This window comes from Tursiops truncatus, chromosome 16 (assembly GCF_011762595.2).
Source record: "Tursiops truncatus isolate mTurTru1 chromosome 16, mTurTru1.mat.Y, whole genome shotgun sequence".
In the NCBI taxonomy this organism is placed as follows: domain Eukaryota; kingdom Metazoa; phylum Chordata; class Mammalia; order Artiodactyla; family Delphinidae; genus Tursiops; species Tursiops truncatus.
In genome coordinates this window covers 58761555-58781318 of record NC_047049.1, presented here as the reverse complement: position 1 = coordinate 58781318, position 19764 = coordinate 58761555, and the positions used below count along the sequence as shown (strand labels likewise).

At 35.4% G+C, this 19764-nt stretch overlaps 1 protein-coding gene across 12 annotated transcripts in view; it reads right to left on the bottom strand.

Annotated features, from left to right (window-relative positions):
• Positions 1–19764, bottom strand: part of PPP3CB (protein phosphatase 3 catalytic subunit beta) — a 56119-nt gene that overhangs the window by 16160 nt on the left and 20195 nt on the right. For 11 of the 12 annotated variants that reach the window (XR_012326593.1, XM_073793465.1, XM_019936067.2 and 8 more), the window contains exons 5-10: positions 18671–18816; positions 18267–18406; positions 18086–18163; positions 17886–17980; positions 14586–14711; positions 6903–6980 (exon numbers count right to left, since the gene is read on the bottom strand). Coding sequence is in view for 11 of the 12 variants with exons in the window: in XM_073793465.1 (XP_073649566.1) it covers positions 6903–6980; positions 14586–14711; positions 17886–17980; positions 18086–18163; positions 18267–18406; positions 18671–18816 (663 nt within the window). In the remaining variant the exon portion in view is untranslated. The remainder of the gene's footprint in view (positions 1–6902; positions 6981–14585; positions 14712–17885; positions 17981–18085; positions 18164–18266; positions 18407–18670; positions 18817–19764) is intronic. The other variant, XM_019936068.2, reaches the window with a different exon arrangement.

The window sequence follows — 19764 nt, the reverse complement described above, 5'->3', positions numbered from 1 at the left end:
TGATCTAATACTGGGATCTGACACAGATACAACTGAAAAGTAATCAGCCAACTTTATCACTCTCACACTACTGACTAACCAGTAAAACAGCAATGGGAAAGAAACTAGAGTCCAACCTGTATCACAAGCCAGAGGACAAAAAAATGGTAACAATTCTACAGTCATTGTTTAATTCTCATGAGAGCCTATGGCATGCAGACTAACAGACTAGAACTGGTCATAACCTTTAGACTTCTGTTTGATGATCATAAAAGCCTTTGACATGCAGGCTGGAAATATCCCATCATACTATGACAAAAGAAGCTTCCTTGCTCAAAGTTGGTCTGAAAACAGTGATATGAAGCGACTACTGGGCAGGTGACCCAGAACGAGGGACCATAGCAGCATTTCAACAATGTACATCTCAACCTCATGGACTAAGTGTCCTCTAAGATCATGCAAATATATACAAGCTTTTACATCCCTAGGTGAGTATGACACAAGGAGAGTGAGCAATGAGAAAAGACTCCCCAAAAAACATGGCTAAAGAATCACTAATGCTTCATCTCGAAATGGTTAGCTGCACTGCCTATCACTGATACAGAAGAGAATATATCAAAATAACTGAATCTTTGCCTGAATAAAGACTCAGAGGTTGTTATCTTCCTTCCCTTGGTCTCCAGAAAGAACAACAACAATCTCAGTCCTGTTATCTCATATACAGCAACTAGAATCACTCTGGACCCAAGACTGTGGTTCCTTAGAACTGTGCTTCAACATGATGAAAACAAACATATGGAAGCACCGTGGTTGAGGAGAAGGTTAAGGAAAGGCTAAAGACACTAGACCAAAAGGGGCCTTAGGTACACAGAGGTCTGAACAACCAAAAGTCTTTTGGGCTAGAGCATCTTATTTAAAATTCAAGCAGTCCACAAATACATATAATTAAAAACTAAGATGATGACTGGACCTTACTGCAAGGAAACAGAAAAAGAGATCCAATTTCAAAGATGAAAACAAAAGATATATTTTAGAGAAAATAGGCTCCACAACCATGTTTATGATGCTCTAAGTGTAATATTATGAGTGCTGAAGCTATAGCTTTTACAAATCCAAAACTGTGTAGGTCCATGGTACTACACAGGTATTTCTAAGATGCCAAAAAAATTACTTAAAATCTCAAAATCATAGAATATTGGAATCTGAAGACATGAGAGATACTGCAAAGTTCAATTTCCTCATTTTATAGACAAAGAAACTAACTTTACTAAGTGTCTTGTCCAAGGACATAGGGTAAGTCTGATTCTCTTCAAATAAATTAATATATTTTGTTTTAAAACTGACAGAATTTTTGAAATAGCCAGACTGGGGGAGAGGAGTACAGAGATGGGGGAGGATGGCTGTAATGAGATACATTCACATTTTCAGCCTTAATTTATATATCTATAAAACTGAATGATATGTAAACTATACTGATTTCAAATTAAAAATTCACTGGAATATAAAAACACTTTACAAATCAGGATTTTAAATCAGTCTACAAACACATCATGCATAATATTAAAGTAAATGTCCACAGTAAAATTACTTTGGGGAATCAGACAGACAATCAAACACCCCTAGTCATGCAGGGAAAAGTACAAAACATTACAAATAAGCAAAAGAATGAAATTTTAAAACAAGAGGAATGAAAAAGAGGGAAAAATATTTCCATGCACAGAAAGACAGATATCTTGGAATATGACTTCTAAAAACATCAAATTCTAACTTAGATAAAACTTAAACTAAATTTGCACAAGGCCCAAGAGGACTCTGCATAAGTATACTTAATGAATACACAAACTTACATGGACATGAGAATAACTTATGAAGTCATATTTCAAAACAATGTTACTCTGTCTGGTCTGTACCTTTTTTATTGCCATATATGAGCCGTTCTTCAGATGGAGAGTCCAGAAAAAAGGAAGTGAATGATGGAGAAAAGGTGGTTGAGACAAATAAAAAGATAGAGATTTAACTTGGCAGTGGTACTGAAGAATGAATGTAGAAAGAAAGGGAGAAAAATGAAGGTCCTCATATTTGAAATTTGAAAAATGTAGTACTGTAAGATCTGGCAAATAAAGGAGGGATGCCACTGGGTAGAGCTCTAAAGGAAAGATTTCTTAAAAGATATGTGTTCAGAAGAAATTATGGACAGAATGACTATAATATTTGATGAAAGTAGACAAATTAGGGACAGAAAAAAACACGTGAAAACACATAAGACTGATAAAAGACTGTGCTAACAACAATCGCACATTTATATTAATACCCTTAAGGAAATGTGTCACCCATGGAAGTATGTTAAGTGAAAGGTAATGACACAAATGAGATACAAACTCATGTGGTTCTTCAAGGACACCAACATCTGCAAAATCTGTAGCATACACAGAGAAATGTAGGTAACTTTATAAACTACCTCAGTGGAAAACCTTACCCACTCCCAATAAAGGAAAGGCTAAGCCTCCCACACTCCATAATAACAAGAGCACACAATTTCTTGAATCAGAATTGTGGAACTTTTGCACATACTCAGGATCAACAGTATGTGCTGTCTGTTCCCAGTCCAATCTGGGAGTTTTAGGGACATCTTTTTGCACAAATAGCAACAGATTGTTTCAAAGCAAGTAATAGCTCTTAGAGTAGGCAGCAGAGATGTCTCATTTGAGCTTTCCATTCTAATGCTGAGATACATGATTCCATTATAGGAAATGCAAAGTTTTAGTTTAGTAAAACTATAACACATATGGATTATGTATTTCCTTTACCAAACTCAAGACAAAAGATAAATAACTGAAAGAAACAGTATGCATTCTAAATATCATAGAAATCAGTGTTCAGAAATTCCCTTTAATGATTACATAACACCTCTAAAAGGAACACTATGTGCATTTACACATGCAATATGTTTATGCAAATTTTTGCCTTTAAAAATAAACCCACATGTACATTAAACAATACAGAATACCAAAGGCCATCACTTAAGAAGAAAGAGAGTCTTATTCCTTTAGCCAATTTCAGCCTTGAATATGCAAAATCTACTCTTTCCTTCCTCCCAGTGGGAAATGTCCAATCCTGTTCTTTCCCTTCCCCCACAGAAAAGCTAAACCCTTATTGTGTCTCCACAGCAATCCCCAACCCAACAAGTTTTCTTTCTAAGTCAGATTTCTTCCCAGGCCCAGTCCATAACATGGTTCCACTGCTGAGTAGGAAAAGGGGAAGGAGAGGAGAGAAGGTATGCTATCATGCTCAAAGGAAAGAAGAAAAGACAGGGTTAAGGGGAAGAAATAAGGGAATATGTGTAAGAAAGGGAAACAAATGTAGTTCTAGTAGCTCTTTTCCCTATCCCATCCTAGTATCTATCCTAAACTCCTCCCCTTTCCTCCATTCCTCAAGGTTCTTTCTCCCCCAAGCCACTCTCATTCCCTGATGCAAACTCCCATACCCATATTCAAAAAATTTTCTTGGGCTTCCCTGGTGGCGCAGTGGTCGAGAGTCCGTCTGCCGATGCAGGGGACATGGGTTCGTGCCCCGGTCCAGGAAGATCCCACATGCCGCGGAGAGGCTGGGCCCATGAGCCATGGCCACTGAGCCTGCGCGTCCGGAGCCTGTGCTCCGCAACGGGAGAGGCCACAACAGTGAGAGGTCCGCGTGCCGCAAAAAAAAAAAAAAAAAATTTCTTGGCGTCCCTGCTCTTAATACTTGGTAGTGTAAGGGTGAATAAATGTGGAGTAATTGCACCTGCCATGTTGGCAATGAAGGGAGATCTATTTCTAGTATTCAAAGATGGAACTCAGTGTATTTTCCCGTAGAAACATTGTCATAATTTTTTAAATTACTTAAAGAGTGGGAAAGAATTTTCATCCTCTCTATTCCCTCAATCTGTGGAAGAGAAGATTTTGAGAAGTTGGGTGACTTTCCCAAGATTACACAGCTAGTATAATGGTAGCACCAAGACACCTGAACCACTGATCCTTTTCACTAAACTACAGTGCCTCTTTAATGATCAAATTTGATTCATCGCTGGAGTGTAAGAATGATATAACAAGTTGATAAATAAGCATAATTTATCATTAATAGGAAAAATGTTGATAAGATACATAAAATCTCATTAGAAGGAATATAATAAAATTTTATATTTACTTCTGGTTGAATTCCCAAAAATGATTCAGTATCTATCTTCTTATAAATCATCAGTATCTAAACCAAGTACTATATTAGACTTAACAAGGAAACTTTTTTCCCTTTTTACTATGGAAAGAGGACTAAAGCATCACCTATCACTACTTCTATTTAACACTATTAACAATACTGATACAATTTTTTTTTTTTTTCGGTATGCGGGCCTCTCTCACGTTGTGGCCTCTCCTGTTGCGGAGCACAGGCTCCGGACGCTCAGGCTCAGCAGCCATGGCTCACGGGCCCAGCCGCTCCGCGGCATGTGGGATCTTCCTGGACCGGGGCACGAACCCGTGTCCCCTGCATCAGCAGGCGGACTCTCGACCACTGCGTCACCAGGGAAGCCCAAATACAAAATTTTTGAAGAAAAAGAAATAAAAGGTAAAAATGTAGAAAATAAACAATATCAGCCTTATGCAAATGACATATTTTTTAAAGTGAAGGAAAACAAAAATTACCGTAGGAAGTAATTCTGCTGATCCAACTTGTTGAACATAAGATAAACCCACAAACATATAATTCCTTTATACAGTCAGAAAATATAAGAGAGATACCAGTTGCAATAGTAATAAGAACATAAAACACTGAAATATTAATTTAACTTGGTAATAACAGATTTTTCCCAAAGAAAAACTATATAATTTTAAATAATTATATATTAAATATATTAAAAGGAGTAATTATAGTAAATGAACTAATTATATAGAGCAAGAGATTTTGATCTTAGTTTAGAAAATTAAATATTATTTTTTAAAAACTTCCTAGATTCAGATATAGATTTAATGTAACACCAATTAAAACTCCTACTAGATAGTTCACAGAATTTGACAAATTAACAGAAAACTCTATTGAAAAAATTAGTGGAACATGTACAAAAATGATTTCATTATATTATTGATCATTACATCAGTACCTATAACATTATGAAGTAGGAACTATTATCTTCATTTTGAAGATAAAAAAACTGAGGCTCAGAAAGGTTAAGTAACTTGCCCGAGGTCACATAGCCATTATGAGGAACTAGAATCTGAACCCAGAACTAGTCTTACAACAGTGATTGCAGAACATGGAAAATAAATATTTAGTTAAAACTATTTAAAAATTTTATGGAAAAGACAGATATGATGAAATATGTTAGAACTAAAAGCGTCTACAAAATATCATAGAGAATTAAAATAAGGAAAAATTAATATTATTCATTGAATCTTATTATCCAAACAAAAAAAGAACTGATATAATTTATTTCAATGAACAAAACTATAAACCAGAGTAAAAGCACATCCCTGCCTGCCACCAACAGATGGCACTAGCAGACACTTGTATATAGTCACTTTGTGCTTTCAACAAATGGACTTAAAATTGTGGTTAAGAATCAAACCTGTTGGTAAGTAGAGAAATTTCTAAACAGTTTTTACTCAGATTTTACTTGTTAAATGGTCACTTGATAGGGACAGTTTACATAGTTGGGAAAGCAGATAGTAATTTCTCCCTTAGCATCATGAGAATTCAAAGAAATGTAAATTAAACCAACTGTAATTTATAGCCACCAAGCAAAATAAGTAAAAACAACCAAAACCCAATTAGGTGGGCCTGTGAAGAAATACAGGTCTATAGATTCATTGCTAGAAACACTTCATATTGGTCCAATTTTTATGCAAAGTAATCTGGCAGTTCATAGCTAAAATAATGAAGCTAAAACTCTTCATTCTCTTTAACTCTGTAATTCTCTTCAAGAAATTTATTCCAAGAAGGAAAATTAAAACTATTGTATGAATGTTTATTGCATGCTATTCATAATAAAGATAATTTAAAGCAACCCAAATGCCAAACAATATAATACTAACTACAAAGATTATGGTATATTGATATACTTAGAAATATGTAGGTATCGAATTTTACCAATATGTAGACCATGTTTAATACATGGAAACATTTATATGCGAATTAAAACTATGAAAAGTATGCTGCAACAAAGATGTGAGGGGCATATGGAAGGGAATAAAGAGTTTTCAGCTTACAAACTGTTTATGTTTTTGTTCATTCAGTTAATTAATATAAATATTTAAATTTAAGTTCTAAATAAAAACTTCAGAACATAAAAATAAAAGTAATTTTGTTTCTATTGTATTAGTTTATACTATAAATGTGCATTAGGTACATAGGCTGGTTGGCTTACATAAGAACTAACAACCATGTATAACTTTGTATGGAAAAAATGCTTGTTGAATTTTAAACTAAACTAACAAGTGGTCTCTTAGAACATAACCACTCATAAATTGAGAACAGCTTACTTTGAGTTTTCAAAGGAAGAAGTGACAACGGCATTGGGTATTCAGGTATGTTTCTGATGCACTAAGAATACAGTACCAAGGAAAAAAAAGCATTTTTATCCTCCCTTCTCTAAGTAGTGTCCATATTCATGAAGAACCACATTCTATTAGCACTTCAATTTTCCTTTCCTTCTGTTCTTTCTTCCAGATTTCCCCTTTCCCTAAATTCATTTTCTTCCCCATACCAACAGAAAACAAAAATTACTAAAATGATTTTAAAATCTTAAAATAAATAATATCTGAAAAACTGACTTGTCACTTATCAAATAGCATAGCCATTTGAGAGCAATGACTATATTTTACAAGAGTATATTAAAGCTGGGCAGTTACAAGATTCTATTTCACAATAAAAAACAGTAAAATGAATAGTCATACCATCAAACTGGTCTTCTCCTTCAGTCATAAGTTCATCATCAGAGCAAATACTCAGAACATTTACCAACATTTCTGTCACTATTAAAAAAAAAAGTTACACATTAGTTTATCATATTCAACTATCTATATGTATACAGGGCAACTATTTATACAAATGATCCAAGAAGACGAACATATTCTGATAGCAGAAATGATGGAATTAAAAGCTATGAGGGCTTTTAAAATGAAAGAAATTAAGTGGCTAACGAGCCTGAGAGATTCTTTATGGAATAAGTTTTCAGGTCTCTCAGGAAAAAAAAAAAAATGAAGCCCCCACAGGGCTAAGAACAGGGATGAATAACATCTAAATACATACATTTAAATTCTTCATTTATGGATACAGCATTAAGGAGTAAGAAAGGGACCTCCCTGGTGGTCCAGCGGTTAAGACTCCGTGCTCCCAATGCAGGGGGCCTGGGTTCGATCCCCAGTCAGGGAACTAGATCCCGCATGCTGCAACTAAGACCCGGCACGGCCAAGTAAATAAATACATATTTAAAAAAAAAAAAAAAAAAAAAGGAGTAAGAGAAAACCATGGCACAGTTCCACTGTTTCAAAAAGTTTCAGGATTCAATCTTTTAAAAACTGGCTCCAGCAATTCCCCTGAAACTTAATTCCTAAGACTACTAATGACTATCTAACAACTGGAACCCATGGTTCTTTCTTAGGTTTAATTCTCCTTCACCGTTCTATATATTTTTTTGCCTTCTCTTTTCCCTTGGTTTCCAGGATTCTACTCTTCTGTTTTTTCTACCTTTCAGACTATTTTTCCCACAAATTTGGACATTCTCAAGATTCTCTCTGCAGTCCTGTTGTTTTTATATGTTCAATCTCTTGGTGATTCCATCCATTATTATATATTTTCAACTACCACCTTTTGAAGATGATTCCAAACTCTTTATTGCCAGTCCCGACCTCTCCTTCAATCTCTAGATTTCCCTGCCGGTTTTACTGCCAACTGTCTCAGACTATTTGTATATCGTCTGTTTCCCCTACTAAAATGAAAGCTTCATGAGTGCAGGGTGCTGTTCTGTTTACTACTGCATCCCCAGAGCCTGGTACTATGCCAGGCACATGAGAGGCATACAGTAAATATTTGACAAATGAGTAAATAAAAAAATTAAAGGTATAAGCAAATTTCAATTAATCATAAAAACGCCTATTGAATATTAGCCCCTGGATGTCCTGATGGCACCTTGAAATGGACACATTCAAACAAAATTCAATACTGCCCCTATTATTTCCCCTATAGTATATTAATAGCACACCACATGTCAGGCACTGTGCTCAAGTTCTGGGATTCAGATATAAAAGGTCCAGTCTCTACCCTGTAAAAGCTTACTAACTACTAAGGATAAATAGTTATATATATACATATTATATCACAAAAAAGTGATGAGCACTATGCTGAAAGTACGCAGAGTTATGCACAAGATCTGCTGAAGAAAAGAAGGCTTTTGGGACTTCCCTGGTGGAGCAGCAGTTAAGAATCCGCCTGCCAATGCAGGGGACACAATTTTGATCCCTGGTCCAGGAAGATCCCACATGTCACAGAGCAATTAAGCCTGTGTGCCACAACTACTGAGCCTGCACTCTAGAGCCTGCAAGCCACAACTACTGAGCCCGCATGCCATGACTAGTGAAGCTCACGCACCTAGAGCCCGTGCTGTGCAACAAGAGAAACCACCACAATGAGAAGCCCGCACACCGCAACGAAGAGTAGCCCTCGCTCACTGCAACCAGAGAAAGCCCACGTGTAGCAATGAAGACCCAACACAGCCAAAGAAGGCTTTTGGTAGAGGAATCATGAAGTAGCAATTTGCCAGGTGGAGAGGGTAGATAAAGCACTCTAAACAGAAGTTAGAAAAACTATGAAGAAGTCATATAGATCAGTGGAATAAAATTGAGTCCAGAAATAAAACCTCACATTTAAGGTCAACTGATTTTCAACAAGGGTGCCAAAACAATTCACTGGGGAAAGAATAGTCTTTTCAACAAATGGTGCTAGGACAACTGGATATCCACATACAAAAGAATGAAGTTGGACCCCCACTTCACACCACACACACACACACACACACACACATTAAGTCAAAAAGGATCAAAGACCTAAAAGTAAGAGCTAAAACTATAAAGTTTTTAGAAGAAAACATAGGAGTAAATCTTCATGAGCTTGGCAATGGTTTCTTAAATATGACACCAAAGCACAAGCAACAAAAGAAAAAATAAAGAGGACTTCATCAAAATTAAAAACTCTTGTGCTTCAAAGAATATCACCAAGAAAGTGAAAAGATAATGTCACAGAACAGGAGAAAACATTTGCAAATCGTATATCTGATAAGGGACTTGCCTCTATAATATACAAATAACTCTTACAACTCAATAGTAAAAAGACAAATAATCCTTTTAAAAATGAATCCATTTAGAAATAAACATTTCTTCAAATAAGATACGCAAATGTCGAATAAGCACATAAAAATATACTCAACATCATTATTCATTAGGGAAATGAGATACAATTTCATATCCAATATGATGGCTATAATAAAAAAAGATACATAATAACAAGTGTTGGCGAGGATATGGAAAAACTGGAAACATTATACACTGCTGGTAGGATTGTAAAATGGTATAGCTCCTTTGGAAAACAGTTTGACAGATCCTCAAAAGGTTAAACATAGAGTTATATGACCCAGCAATGCTTACTCCCAGTTACATACCTAAGAAAAATGAAACCATATTGTACAGGAATGTTCATCGCAGCATTATTCATAGTAGTCAAAAAGTGGAAACAACCAAATGTCCATGAGCTGATGAACGGATAAATAAAATGTATATCCACACAATAGAATATTATTTAATCATAAAAAGGAATAAAGTACTGATTCATGCTACAACATGGATAAACCTTGAAAACATTATGGAAAGAAGCCAGTCACAAAAGACTACATATTGCATGATTCCATTTACATGAAATACCCAGAATAGGAAAATCTATGGAAATAGTGAGTAGATTAGTGGTTGCACAGGGCTGGAAAGAAGATGTGGGGGGAACTGGGGAGTGAATGCTAATGGACACAAGGTTTCTTTGGGAGGATGGTGAAAATGTTTCAAAACTGATTGTGGTGACAGATGCACATCTCTGAATATACTAAAAACCACTGAATTACACAGTGTAAATAGGTTAAGTGTATGGTATTTGAATTATACCTCACTAAAGCTGTTATGAAAAAATAAAGAAAAAGTAAGAAGGCATGAAACTTAAACAGCATATAGTACATTAAGGAAGTTGGCTGGGCTGTTTCATACCTGGAACATAGAGAACGTGAAAGAAAAAGACAAAAAGTGAGGCTGAAGAGAAAGTAGGGAAGGTCCACATGTGACAGGCTAAGGTTTATCCTGAAAGTTACCAGAGTCATTTATGGATACTAAATAGTAGCTTTTAAGTGTGTAGTGCTTTCCATCTAGAAGCTTAGCTGTGAAGGAAAGGCAAGAGAATCATAGCACAGTAGTAGTCAATGAAAGATATCAGAAAAAGGAAATGTTATTTATTTTTTATTTAAAGATCATATAGATTTGAACAATTTACAAAAGAGCTTAGAAGAGAGAGTTTGAAGATATAGAAGATGTAAATAATACAGTAACTTTCCTGAAAAAGCAGAAGGGTAATGAAATATAAGGACAAGTTAGAAAGGCTAGCCCTGGATAGAAGGGTCACATCTTCAGCAGGATAAGAATTCAAGATGAGTGCAGTTTATTGGGAATTCCCTGGTAGTCCATTGGTTAGGACTCCACACTTTCACTGTCAAGGGTCCGGGTTCAATCCCTGGTTGGGGAACTAAGATCCCTGCAAGCGGTGTGGCATGGACAAAAAAAAAAAGACTGCAATTTATAAAGCAGGGGAACAGTGAGTACAGAAAGCTCCCATTAATGGTACGTGTTCTCTCTGAGAGTAACGGAAGTGGCTAGAAAAAGAAAATGTTTAAGTAAAAAAGATAAAATTTTAGAATATATCCTAACGGAAATGAGTGAGGAAGCAGACTAGTGATATAAAGGATGTTTGGGTACTACTGAGAGCCTAGCTAATGCTAGAAATCAAAGGGTGGTACCAAATCATAAGGCTGTATAAATATCTCCAACAGTGCTTTATATGTTGACTGTAAGAATGGAAAAAATGGATAGTTAGACTTTACTGGGGCTAACATTTATAGAACAAAGTAGAAAAACGAGAGAAAGGAGTTTGGAGGTGTGTTAAGAAGAAAGAGAGGCAAGGGGGGATCTGACTAAAAAAGAAAACAACACGTTCAAAGGCCTAGCAATCCCAATGAAGATGAAGAGAAGCTATAACTGAAGTAAGCGGTTGCTAGAATAACAGAAGTTTCATCAGAGTGTGTTAATAGCACTATCGTTACCAGACTCAACACATCCAAGCCATTTTCAACCATTCCCTCCTCTTAAACATGCAATCTTGTTAAGTCTCACTGATTCTTTTACAGTTCTTGCAGTTCTCCCATGCTCTCCATTCCTAATGCTAACAGGGTTTCATTATGTTTCCATTTTGACTCCCGATGAAGCTTCACAACAGGTCTCCCAATCTCTAGTCTTCCTTGCAGTTCACTTCACCAGAGTAATTTTTCTAAATGACTATCATGATTATATTCTGTTGCAGTTGCTTCTCACCATTTATCAAAGTTCCAGATTCTCTGTTTAAGTGATCAAGATCCTCCTGATCTAACCCTGACTTAACTTTTCATTCTTTTTCTACTACTGTCCTTCATACATCTTACTTGCTAATCTAATTGAACCCCTCAACATTTGTCAGTGACGTTATGCTTTCTTCCTTTCAGACTCAGGATTGGGAAGTTCTCTCACCTAGAATTCTCTTGCCCAGATCTACCAGCACAATTCCACCATTCTTTAAGCCCCAGTTCAAATGCTACTTTAATCCCTCTGACAGATATAATCTCCTCTCTCTTGTTAATTCCTATAAAACTATGCTTGTCTTGGAGCGCTTACCATATTACATTTTATCATTACTTATGTATCTTTAGTCCCCTATTAATCTGCAGAGACCCAATATCTTACTTGTATTTGTGTATCCTTAGTACCTTGAATAAAACAGACTTTCCAAAAAAATCTAGCAAATGAGCAAATCCTACATGTATGACCTTCTACAGAAGATCACACTATGCTGGACTCTCTGAAACAGAGGTTCTTAAATTGGGGCCAATAAGCCTGAGTGGGGTTACCAATCCACTTCAGATCTGTAAACATCCTCAAAATGTTACATACGTACAGATGGTACATATATTTCGTACATGAAATTTTCTGGAGGAAAAGTCTGTAACTTTCACGAGATTCTCAAAAGGGTTTTGTATTAAGAAATTAATAAATGTATTTGTGTACTTTAATTTTTTTAAGAGTCCTTATCTTTGAGATTCATTCTAAAATATTTATAGATACAAAAAATAACAGCTGAGATTTGATTCAAAATAATTGAGGTGTGGCATGGGAAGTAGTGGATGGCGATATAAATGACACAGTATTGGCCATGATTTGATAACTGTCGAAGCTGAGTAATTAGTACATAGGAATTCATCATATTATTCGCTCTACCTTTGTATCGTGCTGGAAATTTTACAACATAACATTTTTTAAAAACAAAATAAAAAGCCCCCAAAAGGCTAAAAAACACTACTTTCATCTAACTTTGGGATTAAACCAGCCTCCAAGGAAGCCTCTGGCTTAGTTAGGTTAGTTGCTTCCCAGGGACTAGATCAGAGCCAAACTGGCTTTTTCGATGCGGAATCAAATGAAGTGCCATTTGCTGCTTTTCACACCAAAAGAACATTTTCATTAGAATGAAGAAGTAGTTAGGCTATTTAAACAGCTAACATGTATTAAAATGGAAAACTAGGCAAAGAGTTTGAGAAAATTTTCTTACTGTGCTCAACATTGGTTAGGATTCTATTTGCATATAATGTTCAAATCTGAGATTCCCATTTTTAGAAAGATATGAATAATTTAGAGAAGATCCACAGAAAAACAACAAAAATGGTCAAAGGGTTTGAATACGTCCTCACAATAGCTAAGATGATTTAGAGTGGCAAAAAAGAACAGACGATCACTTAGTAGCAGACTTCAAATGTAGGATCACTGAATTCCACTGTTCTTCACTTATGAGAGAGCCACAGAAACTAGATTAAATTTTCTCATTTCTCAAAAGGAGTTAGACTACATGATTGTTAAGTATACTATGAGATCTAAAATTCTATGATGTCCTGGTTTTTGATAGGTGCACTCGTTAAGAAAACCTATTATCTTCTCTCTCCTTGTTTGAATACTCATAGCATAAACATTTAGATTAGATATAATGAAATATTTCCTTTTTTGTGGAGGCATAAGAAAATCAAATTAGAAATATCCATTCTCCTCCTACCTTATCTTCCCTGCTCTCCCCACCCCCCACCCCACTCATTCTTCATTAAAATATTTGTGTTGCAGTCTAGCCTGGAGGCAGGAGAATGAGCAAGATGAATTCTTAAATTTCCTTTAGCCTGATGATGCTATCATTGAACTATTTCTCATATACCAAAGATAGAAGGTTATAAGTGTAATGCATCCCTTGCACCTAAGCCCTTTACTGGCCCCCTTCTCAAATGCTAAAGTGGGTAATTCTATCCCCATATTAATGTTGACCTACGGAATAACTGACAAAGACCAAAGGCAATCTGCAAAAAAACTGTTTAACATACACAGTTTAAGTATTAACTCTGAAATGCAGAACGAAAAATTGCCTTGGCAGAAGTAACATATCTCAGACAGAAAGGAACATTTTGTAACACAGAAGAGGTGAGAAAAAATAGAGAGGGATATAGAACAAAATGTTTTACAATCATGTCTGTACTCTAATATTCTTATATTCCACGTATGGAAACTGAGGTATTGCTTTGTGGGAAAATTAACACTAAAATGGAAAAAGAAGAATGTGATAAGGTAAGGAAATCTTAGGAACTCTAAAGAACTAGAATAAAATACAAAAACAAAATCTCTTAAATAGCATTTATTTTTTTAAAAAAGCCTATTAAATACATAGTAATAGGAATCTCTAAATTATCAGAAAAGCATTACCACTAAAATTGTATACATATTTTTTTATATAAGAGAAGAAATATCAGGTCAGAATCTGAATTTCTCTTTATCATTTTTGAGAGTACAGAACTGCTACAAAATGACTAATATTGCCTCAAATGAGGGCAATTAAATTCTCCCATGAATTGCCATGACATCCCCAAAAGTGGTGTTAAAATATGTAAAAGTGTCCATTCCAAAGCAAAGCTATTCCTCTATTCCTTCATAAAATATTTAAGCTAAAGAAAAAAAGAAAGAAAACCCAACAGCTGAAGACAACATCAGGCTATTTATAAGTCTTCTCCCAGTCCTCCAGACACCCTCAGATGGGGGCTGTAAACAGCTAACTAAAATATCTTTGAGGCTCTCATATCCACACCCACTGACACAAGTAGAGCTGTAGCCACAGTGAAATTAGCCTTCAGCTTCCTTTAGCAAGTAGTATATGCCTGCAATAGTACACTGGAGCAAATATAACAGTAATAAAACAATTTTTTTAAATAAAAATCATACCTTTTTCTCCAACAAATGGTAAAGACCATGTGAAGACATCCATAAAATTGGGCAACCAGTAAGGATGTGGAGAACAGTTAAATTGTCGAATATTCATCACATTATTTTCATACTTTAATACAGCAGCTGCAAGATAAGTCTGAATGTCAATGTAACAATTTGCCTTTAGCTCTAAAAGTCTAAAAACACATATAAGCAGAAAAATATCTTTTTAAGGGGGTGGGGAATCAAGGGGTGAGTAGAATGAGGGCTAGTAGCGGGAGGTAGAAATTTTTAGTAGTAACACACTTTTGCTTTTAACACACTCTTATGTAGAGCATACTCAGATCTTCACTTGTCATTATTAATGAAATTCCCAGTCTTTCTCGAATGTTTATTTTACTTTATAATCCAATGATAAACATGCACTTTTACTAAATCCAAAATTGTGAAAACTCAGTTTTTAGAGGAAACACAGAATGACAATGAGCAATTTTCTAGGTTTAAAATTTCATACAAGTTGGAAGAATTTAAGAGGATGTTTTTAGTTGCAGGCAACCTGAAAAGGACAGCTAAATGGAAATAAAGCAAGAAAAAAAAAAACAGAAAAGAAAAAAATTTGGAACATTTTATTTATGAATGTAGGAATGTACTTATTTCATGTATTATAAGAAATCAAATGAAACTACTACAAAAAATATTTTACTTCATATAGAAAAAAATTCCATTAAAATACCGAAAGAGAAAATATTATACAGGTAACATACTCTTCTCAATTTCAGGTATCTTTTTAATGTTTCATAAGTTGATATAAACAATACCTTAAATTAATCTGACATAGATTTCAGTCACTAGTTATATTATTTTATGGGACACTGGACTAGATGGGCTAGATTCTAATCTAAGCTACAGCATATACTAGCTGTGCAATAGTTAGCAAATTAACTAATCTGTTTCTCATTTATAAAATAAGACTAATATGTTCACCCTGCCTACCTCAGAAGTTTAAGGTCAGAGAATGTATTTCACATGAAAGTACATAAAAGTATAAAATGCTTTGTAGATACTATAATAATTATGTGGTTACTTTTCTTTTTTCATTTTAACGTAAAGCACTGAAATGTAGATGTTAAATTCCAAGATTTGGGATTCTAGCTCATATAGAGTCAAAAGTAATATGTTTGTTTCCCTTATGAAATTCCCATGAAATAAACATATTTAAATTTAGCCTCAGAAATTAAGGGCTGATACAAAGCATTCGGCTTTAAAAAAGAGAGAGAGGGCTTCCCTGGTGGCGCAGTGGTTGAGAGTCCGCCTGCCGATGCAGGGGACAAGGGTTCGTGCCCCGGTCCGGGAGGATCCCACATGCCGCAGAGCGGCTGGGCCCGTGAGCCATGGCCACTGAGCCTGCGTGTCCGGAGCCTGTGCTCCGCAACACAGAAGAGGCCACAACAGTGAGAGGCCCGGGTGCCGCAAAAACAAAAACAAAAACAAAAAAAAAAAAAAGAGAGAGAAAGAATCTAGAAAATTGCCTTACAGATGGAATGAAACATTACAAACATATCCCATACCATGTAAGCACTCAAGTCATTAACACTATGTACAGAATCAGAACTACCAAGAGACATTTGATTCTGACAAGACAGATTCAATGGTTTGAGTTTCTTTTCTGAGTACTAAGAAAAGTGATCCCTTAACCTCCTGAGTTAAACTGACGAAGGACAACCAGTAAGTCAGTAATCAACAGAGCACACTGACAAGGGGAGGTTACAGGTAGAAAGTTAAATGTAACAAATCAATTCTGAGGATGGCATCCAAACTTAGATATGTTCCTCTTCAAAAATGAAGCCATGCTTCATTAGGTATCTTTATAGAAGCGTCAAAATTTATAAACCAAAATATAATTTAAAAGACTATTTTAGCACTGGCATAATCCTTGGAGGCTACAATGATACTAGCTTCTAAAGATTACCAACTCAGTTAATGTCAATGGTATGGTTGTTTTGGTAATTAATACAGTATGGAGTTCTTGTAGCATACTCTGTATTCAAGTTATTATACAGCTTGCTACTGTCTGATCTCTGGCAAATGTTTTAATCTTTTAACTATGATCTATACTCTTCCAAAAACTCTTATTCCACTCCTCTTTTGAACTCACACCACAACCCATATTTAGCAACGACCTCATTATTTCTCTAAACGTACTTTTAAAAGTCTTTAACCTTCTGTTCTTTCCTCCTGGTACAACCACTCCAGTGTGACCCTGGAAACTATGGCATAGTCAACTGAATTCCAGACATGTCAAGACAGAATAGAAACTGGCTTCTTAATTTCCTCTTCTGAAAATGTGAACTACGTAAACATACTCAAGCTCATCTTCAGTGTCCCTAGCACACACTTAACTAGATTAAGATCCTTTGGTATTATCTCTCAATAAACTGTGTTCAAAGTTAAAGTAAACCCAGTTATTACAGACAGAGCAAATTTGGAGGGAAGAAGGGGGAACAGGAACCACCAGAAAGAAGGGAAATTAAAAAGACGTAAGAAAGGGCTTCCCTGGTGGCGCAGTGGTTGAGAGTCCGCCTGCCGATGCAGGGGACATGGGTTCGTGCCCTGGTCCGGGAGTATCCCACATGCCGCGGAGCGGCTGGGCCCGTGAGCCACAGCCGCTGAGCCTGCGCTCCGCAACGGGAGAGGCCACAAAAGAGAGAGGCCCACGTACCGAAAAAAAAAAAAAAAGACGTAAGAAAAAAGGAAGAAAGATCAGTAAAAAGAAAAGAAAGGGAAGAATGTATCCCAGAAAGGAGGTCAGATTGACTTAATCAAAGCCTCAACTACAAATCATCATGGGGCAGTAGAGATAAAAGTAGGGAATAAGAAAGGGAAAGCAAACCTAGATCAGTGAACATAAAACAAGAGACATGATAAACAACTATGCGGTACAAATACATGAAATGGTCAAAGCAGCAACAGCAGCTTTATGCAAACAAGAAAACATTCTCTTGACTATAAGGGGGAAGATTTAAGAAAGGGGAGTTTGAGAAAATCATGTTTATTTTTGCTTGACGTAGTTACCTCAGAACATTCTTTCACAAGGCAGCTTTTGTGAATGACAAGTTGTGGACTGGTTACATATGACTTAAGTTTCACATTTTGGATTTTTATTTCTTGCCCTCTCCCCTCCCTCATATCTTATACTTTTTTATAATAAGATTTGGATAGTTACAGTTTCAAACAATACCCCTTTTCTATTATATTTTCAAAAAAAAGTCAATTTATATATTAAGTTGTTTAACAATTTTTTTATCAACAACATCTTACCTTTATTATTGTAGACATCTAAGTAATTAGGTGCCGAAAAAATTGTTATTAATGAAGGGAACCCTGTAGTTTGACTTTTTCTGTACATTCTATAGCTGCAAAACAAATAGCTTAATATGCATCGTAAAGCATCAATCATGGTTACTAAGTTTGATTTGTATATAAGGTGTTAATTTGGGTCAGGGAAACAGAATTCTTACCCTGCATCTTGAGCTTCATGAGCTCTAATAATCGATAACAAATTATTGTTTTGCAAAAATTCACACACTGCTGGATAGCTGTGGGGAAAAAGAGTAAATTAAGTAAAATAATGACTTTCTATATGAAGCATATGCTATTTTAACAACTACAATGTGATTAAACTTGGATTTTTTTCCTTACTTATAAAAATAAGAACATCCTCGAACTGTATTGTGACTAAAATGTTCCTGTGATTTTTCATTTCCAAAATCTTCAGAAGGATCAGACCATAGCAAGTCACACATTGGTCCAAATGCAGGTGGCTCTTTGAATCTATCTAACTGTGAAAGAAGAAAAGAAATAAAGAACAGAAATAACTTGTCAAAAAGTGAGAATGGAATGGACATAGGAAAGTGGTACCAACTTTAAATATTGTCCATACTACATTGTTCTGAATGGTTAGAAGATATTTCCATAAAATATCAGTATATTAATTTTTACCATTACCTAATCTTGGCAGTGAAGAGAGGTTTGAAGCTTCTAGTCTCTATCCAACAAAATACTATAAATAGGAATCAACTCTTAGAACTAAAATATATACTCACTCTCCTAATATCATCCAGTGTGTGTATTTCTGGTGAAAGTCCACCATGAACACAAAGAAATTGTTGGTTTAAAAGTGCAGCAAGAGGCAGGCTATCAAAAGCTTCCATACAAGCTTCATAGACTCTTTCTGAATATTTAATTTTACCTAGAAAAAGAAAAAAATTCAATAATTGAAAACTGCATAACTTGTTGATCATTTTGAAAACATGTGTGTGTGTATACACACGACTATTAAAACCAAGGTAAGAAAATTAAAGATACGGGAAACAGCCAAGTGGCAGCCAGGGGTTCCGACTGGGTAAAGGGGTGAGTTTAAAAAGGCAGCAAGGAGAAATTTAAGGGACAATAAAACTTTTCTGTATCATGACTGTAGTGGTAGGCAGCTCTATTCATTTGTCAAAACTCAGAACTAAACACCACAAAGAGTAAATTTTACTGCGTAAAAAAATTTTTTTTAAAAAGGCCAGCATCTTGCCCCATTGAATCAAGAAGGATAAGCAATGTTATTGATCTTGCGAAGACAAAATATGTGCTCTCTCTAAATTTATTTTGTGTATGCAGCAGATAGTCATAAAATGTTACTAAAAATAAATAAGTCAAATCTCTAAAAATAGTTAAACTCTTCACCTTTATAGGCCAAGAAAGGCAAAATTAGAACTAAAAGTTAAAACAGTGTTAATACTTTGTTTTATTCTAAAAGTCAGTGACTACTTTGTTGTTATAGGCAAGACTACTATATCACCACAACAAAACTCAAGGTCCATCCAATTAAAAAAAAGATTTTATTCATATGTTGCAGGAGCAGAGGCTTTCCTTTAGCCTACAATGAACACTTAAAATGGGCAGTGAAGCAAGAAGCCAATATAACACAAGAAAGACTCTACCAAACTAAACTCTCATTTACTTTTAAGTAGATATCATACACATTCTCTTGCTCCTTTATACTTTTAAATTCCTGGATATTTTATGTTTTGGGTGGGATTTTGGCGGACCGCTTGTTCCTTATCTAAGGGAAAAAAAGAACTTAGTTCCTACTTCACTTTTTAATATTGTAACATCCAAATATGAGAAAATCTATATCCAGCAAGCAGAG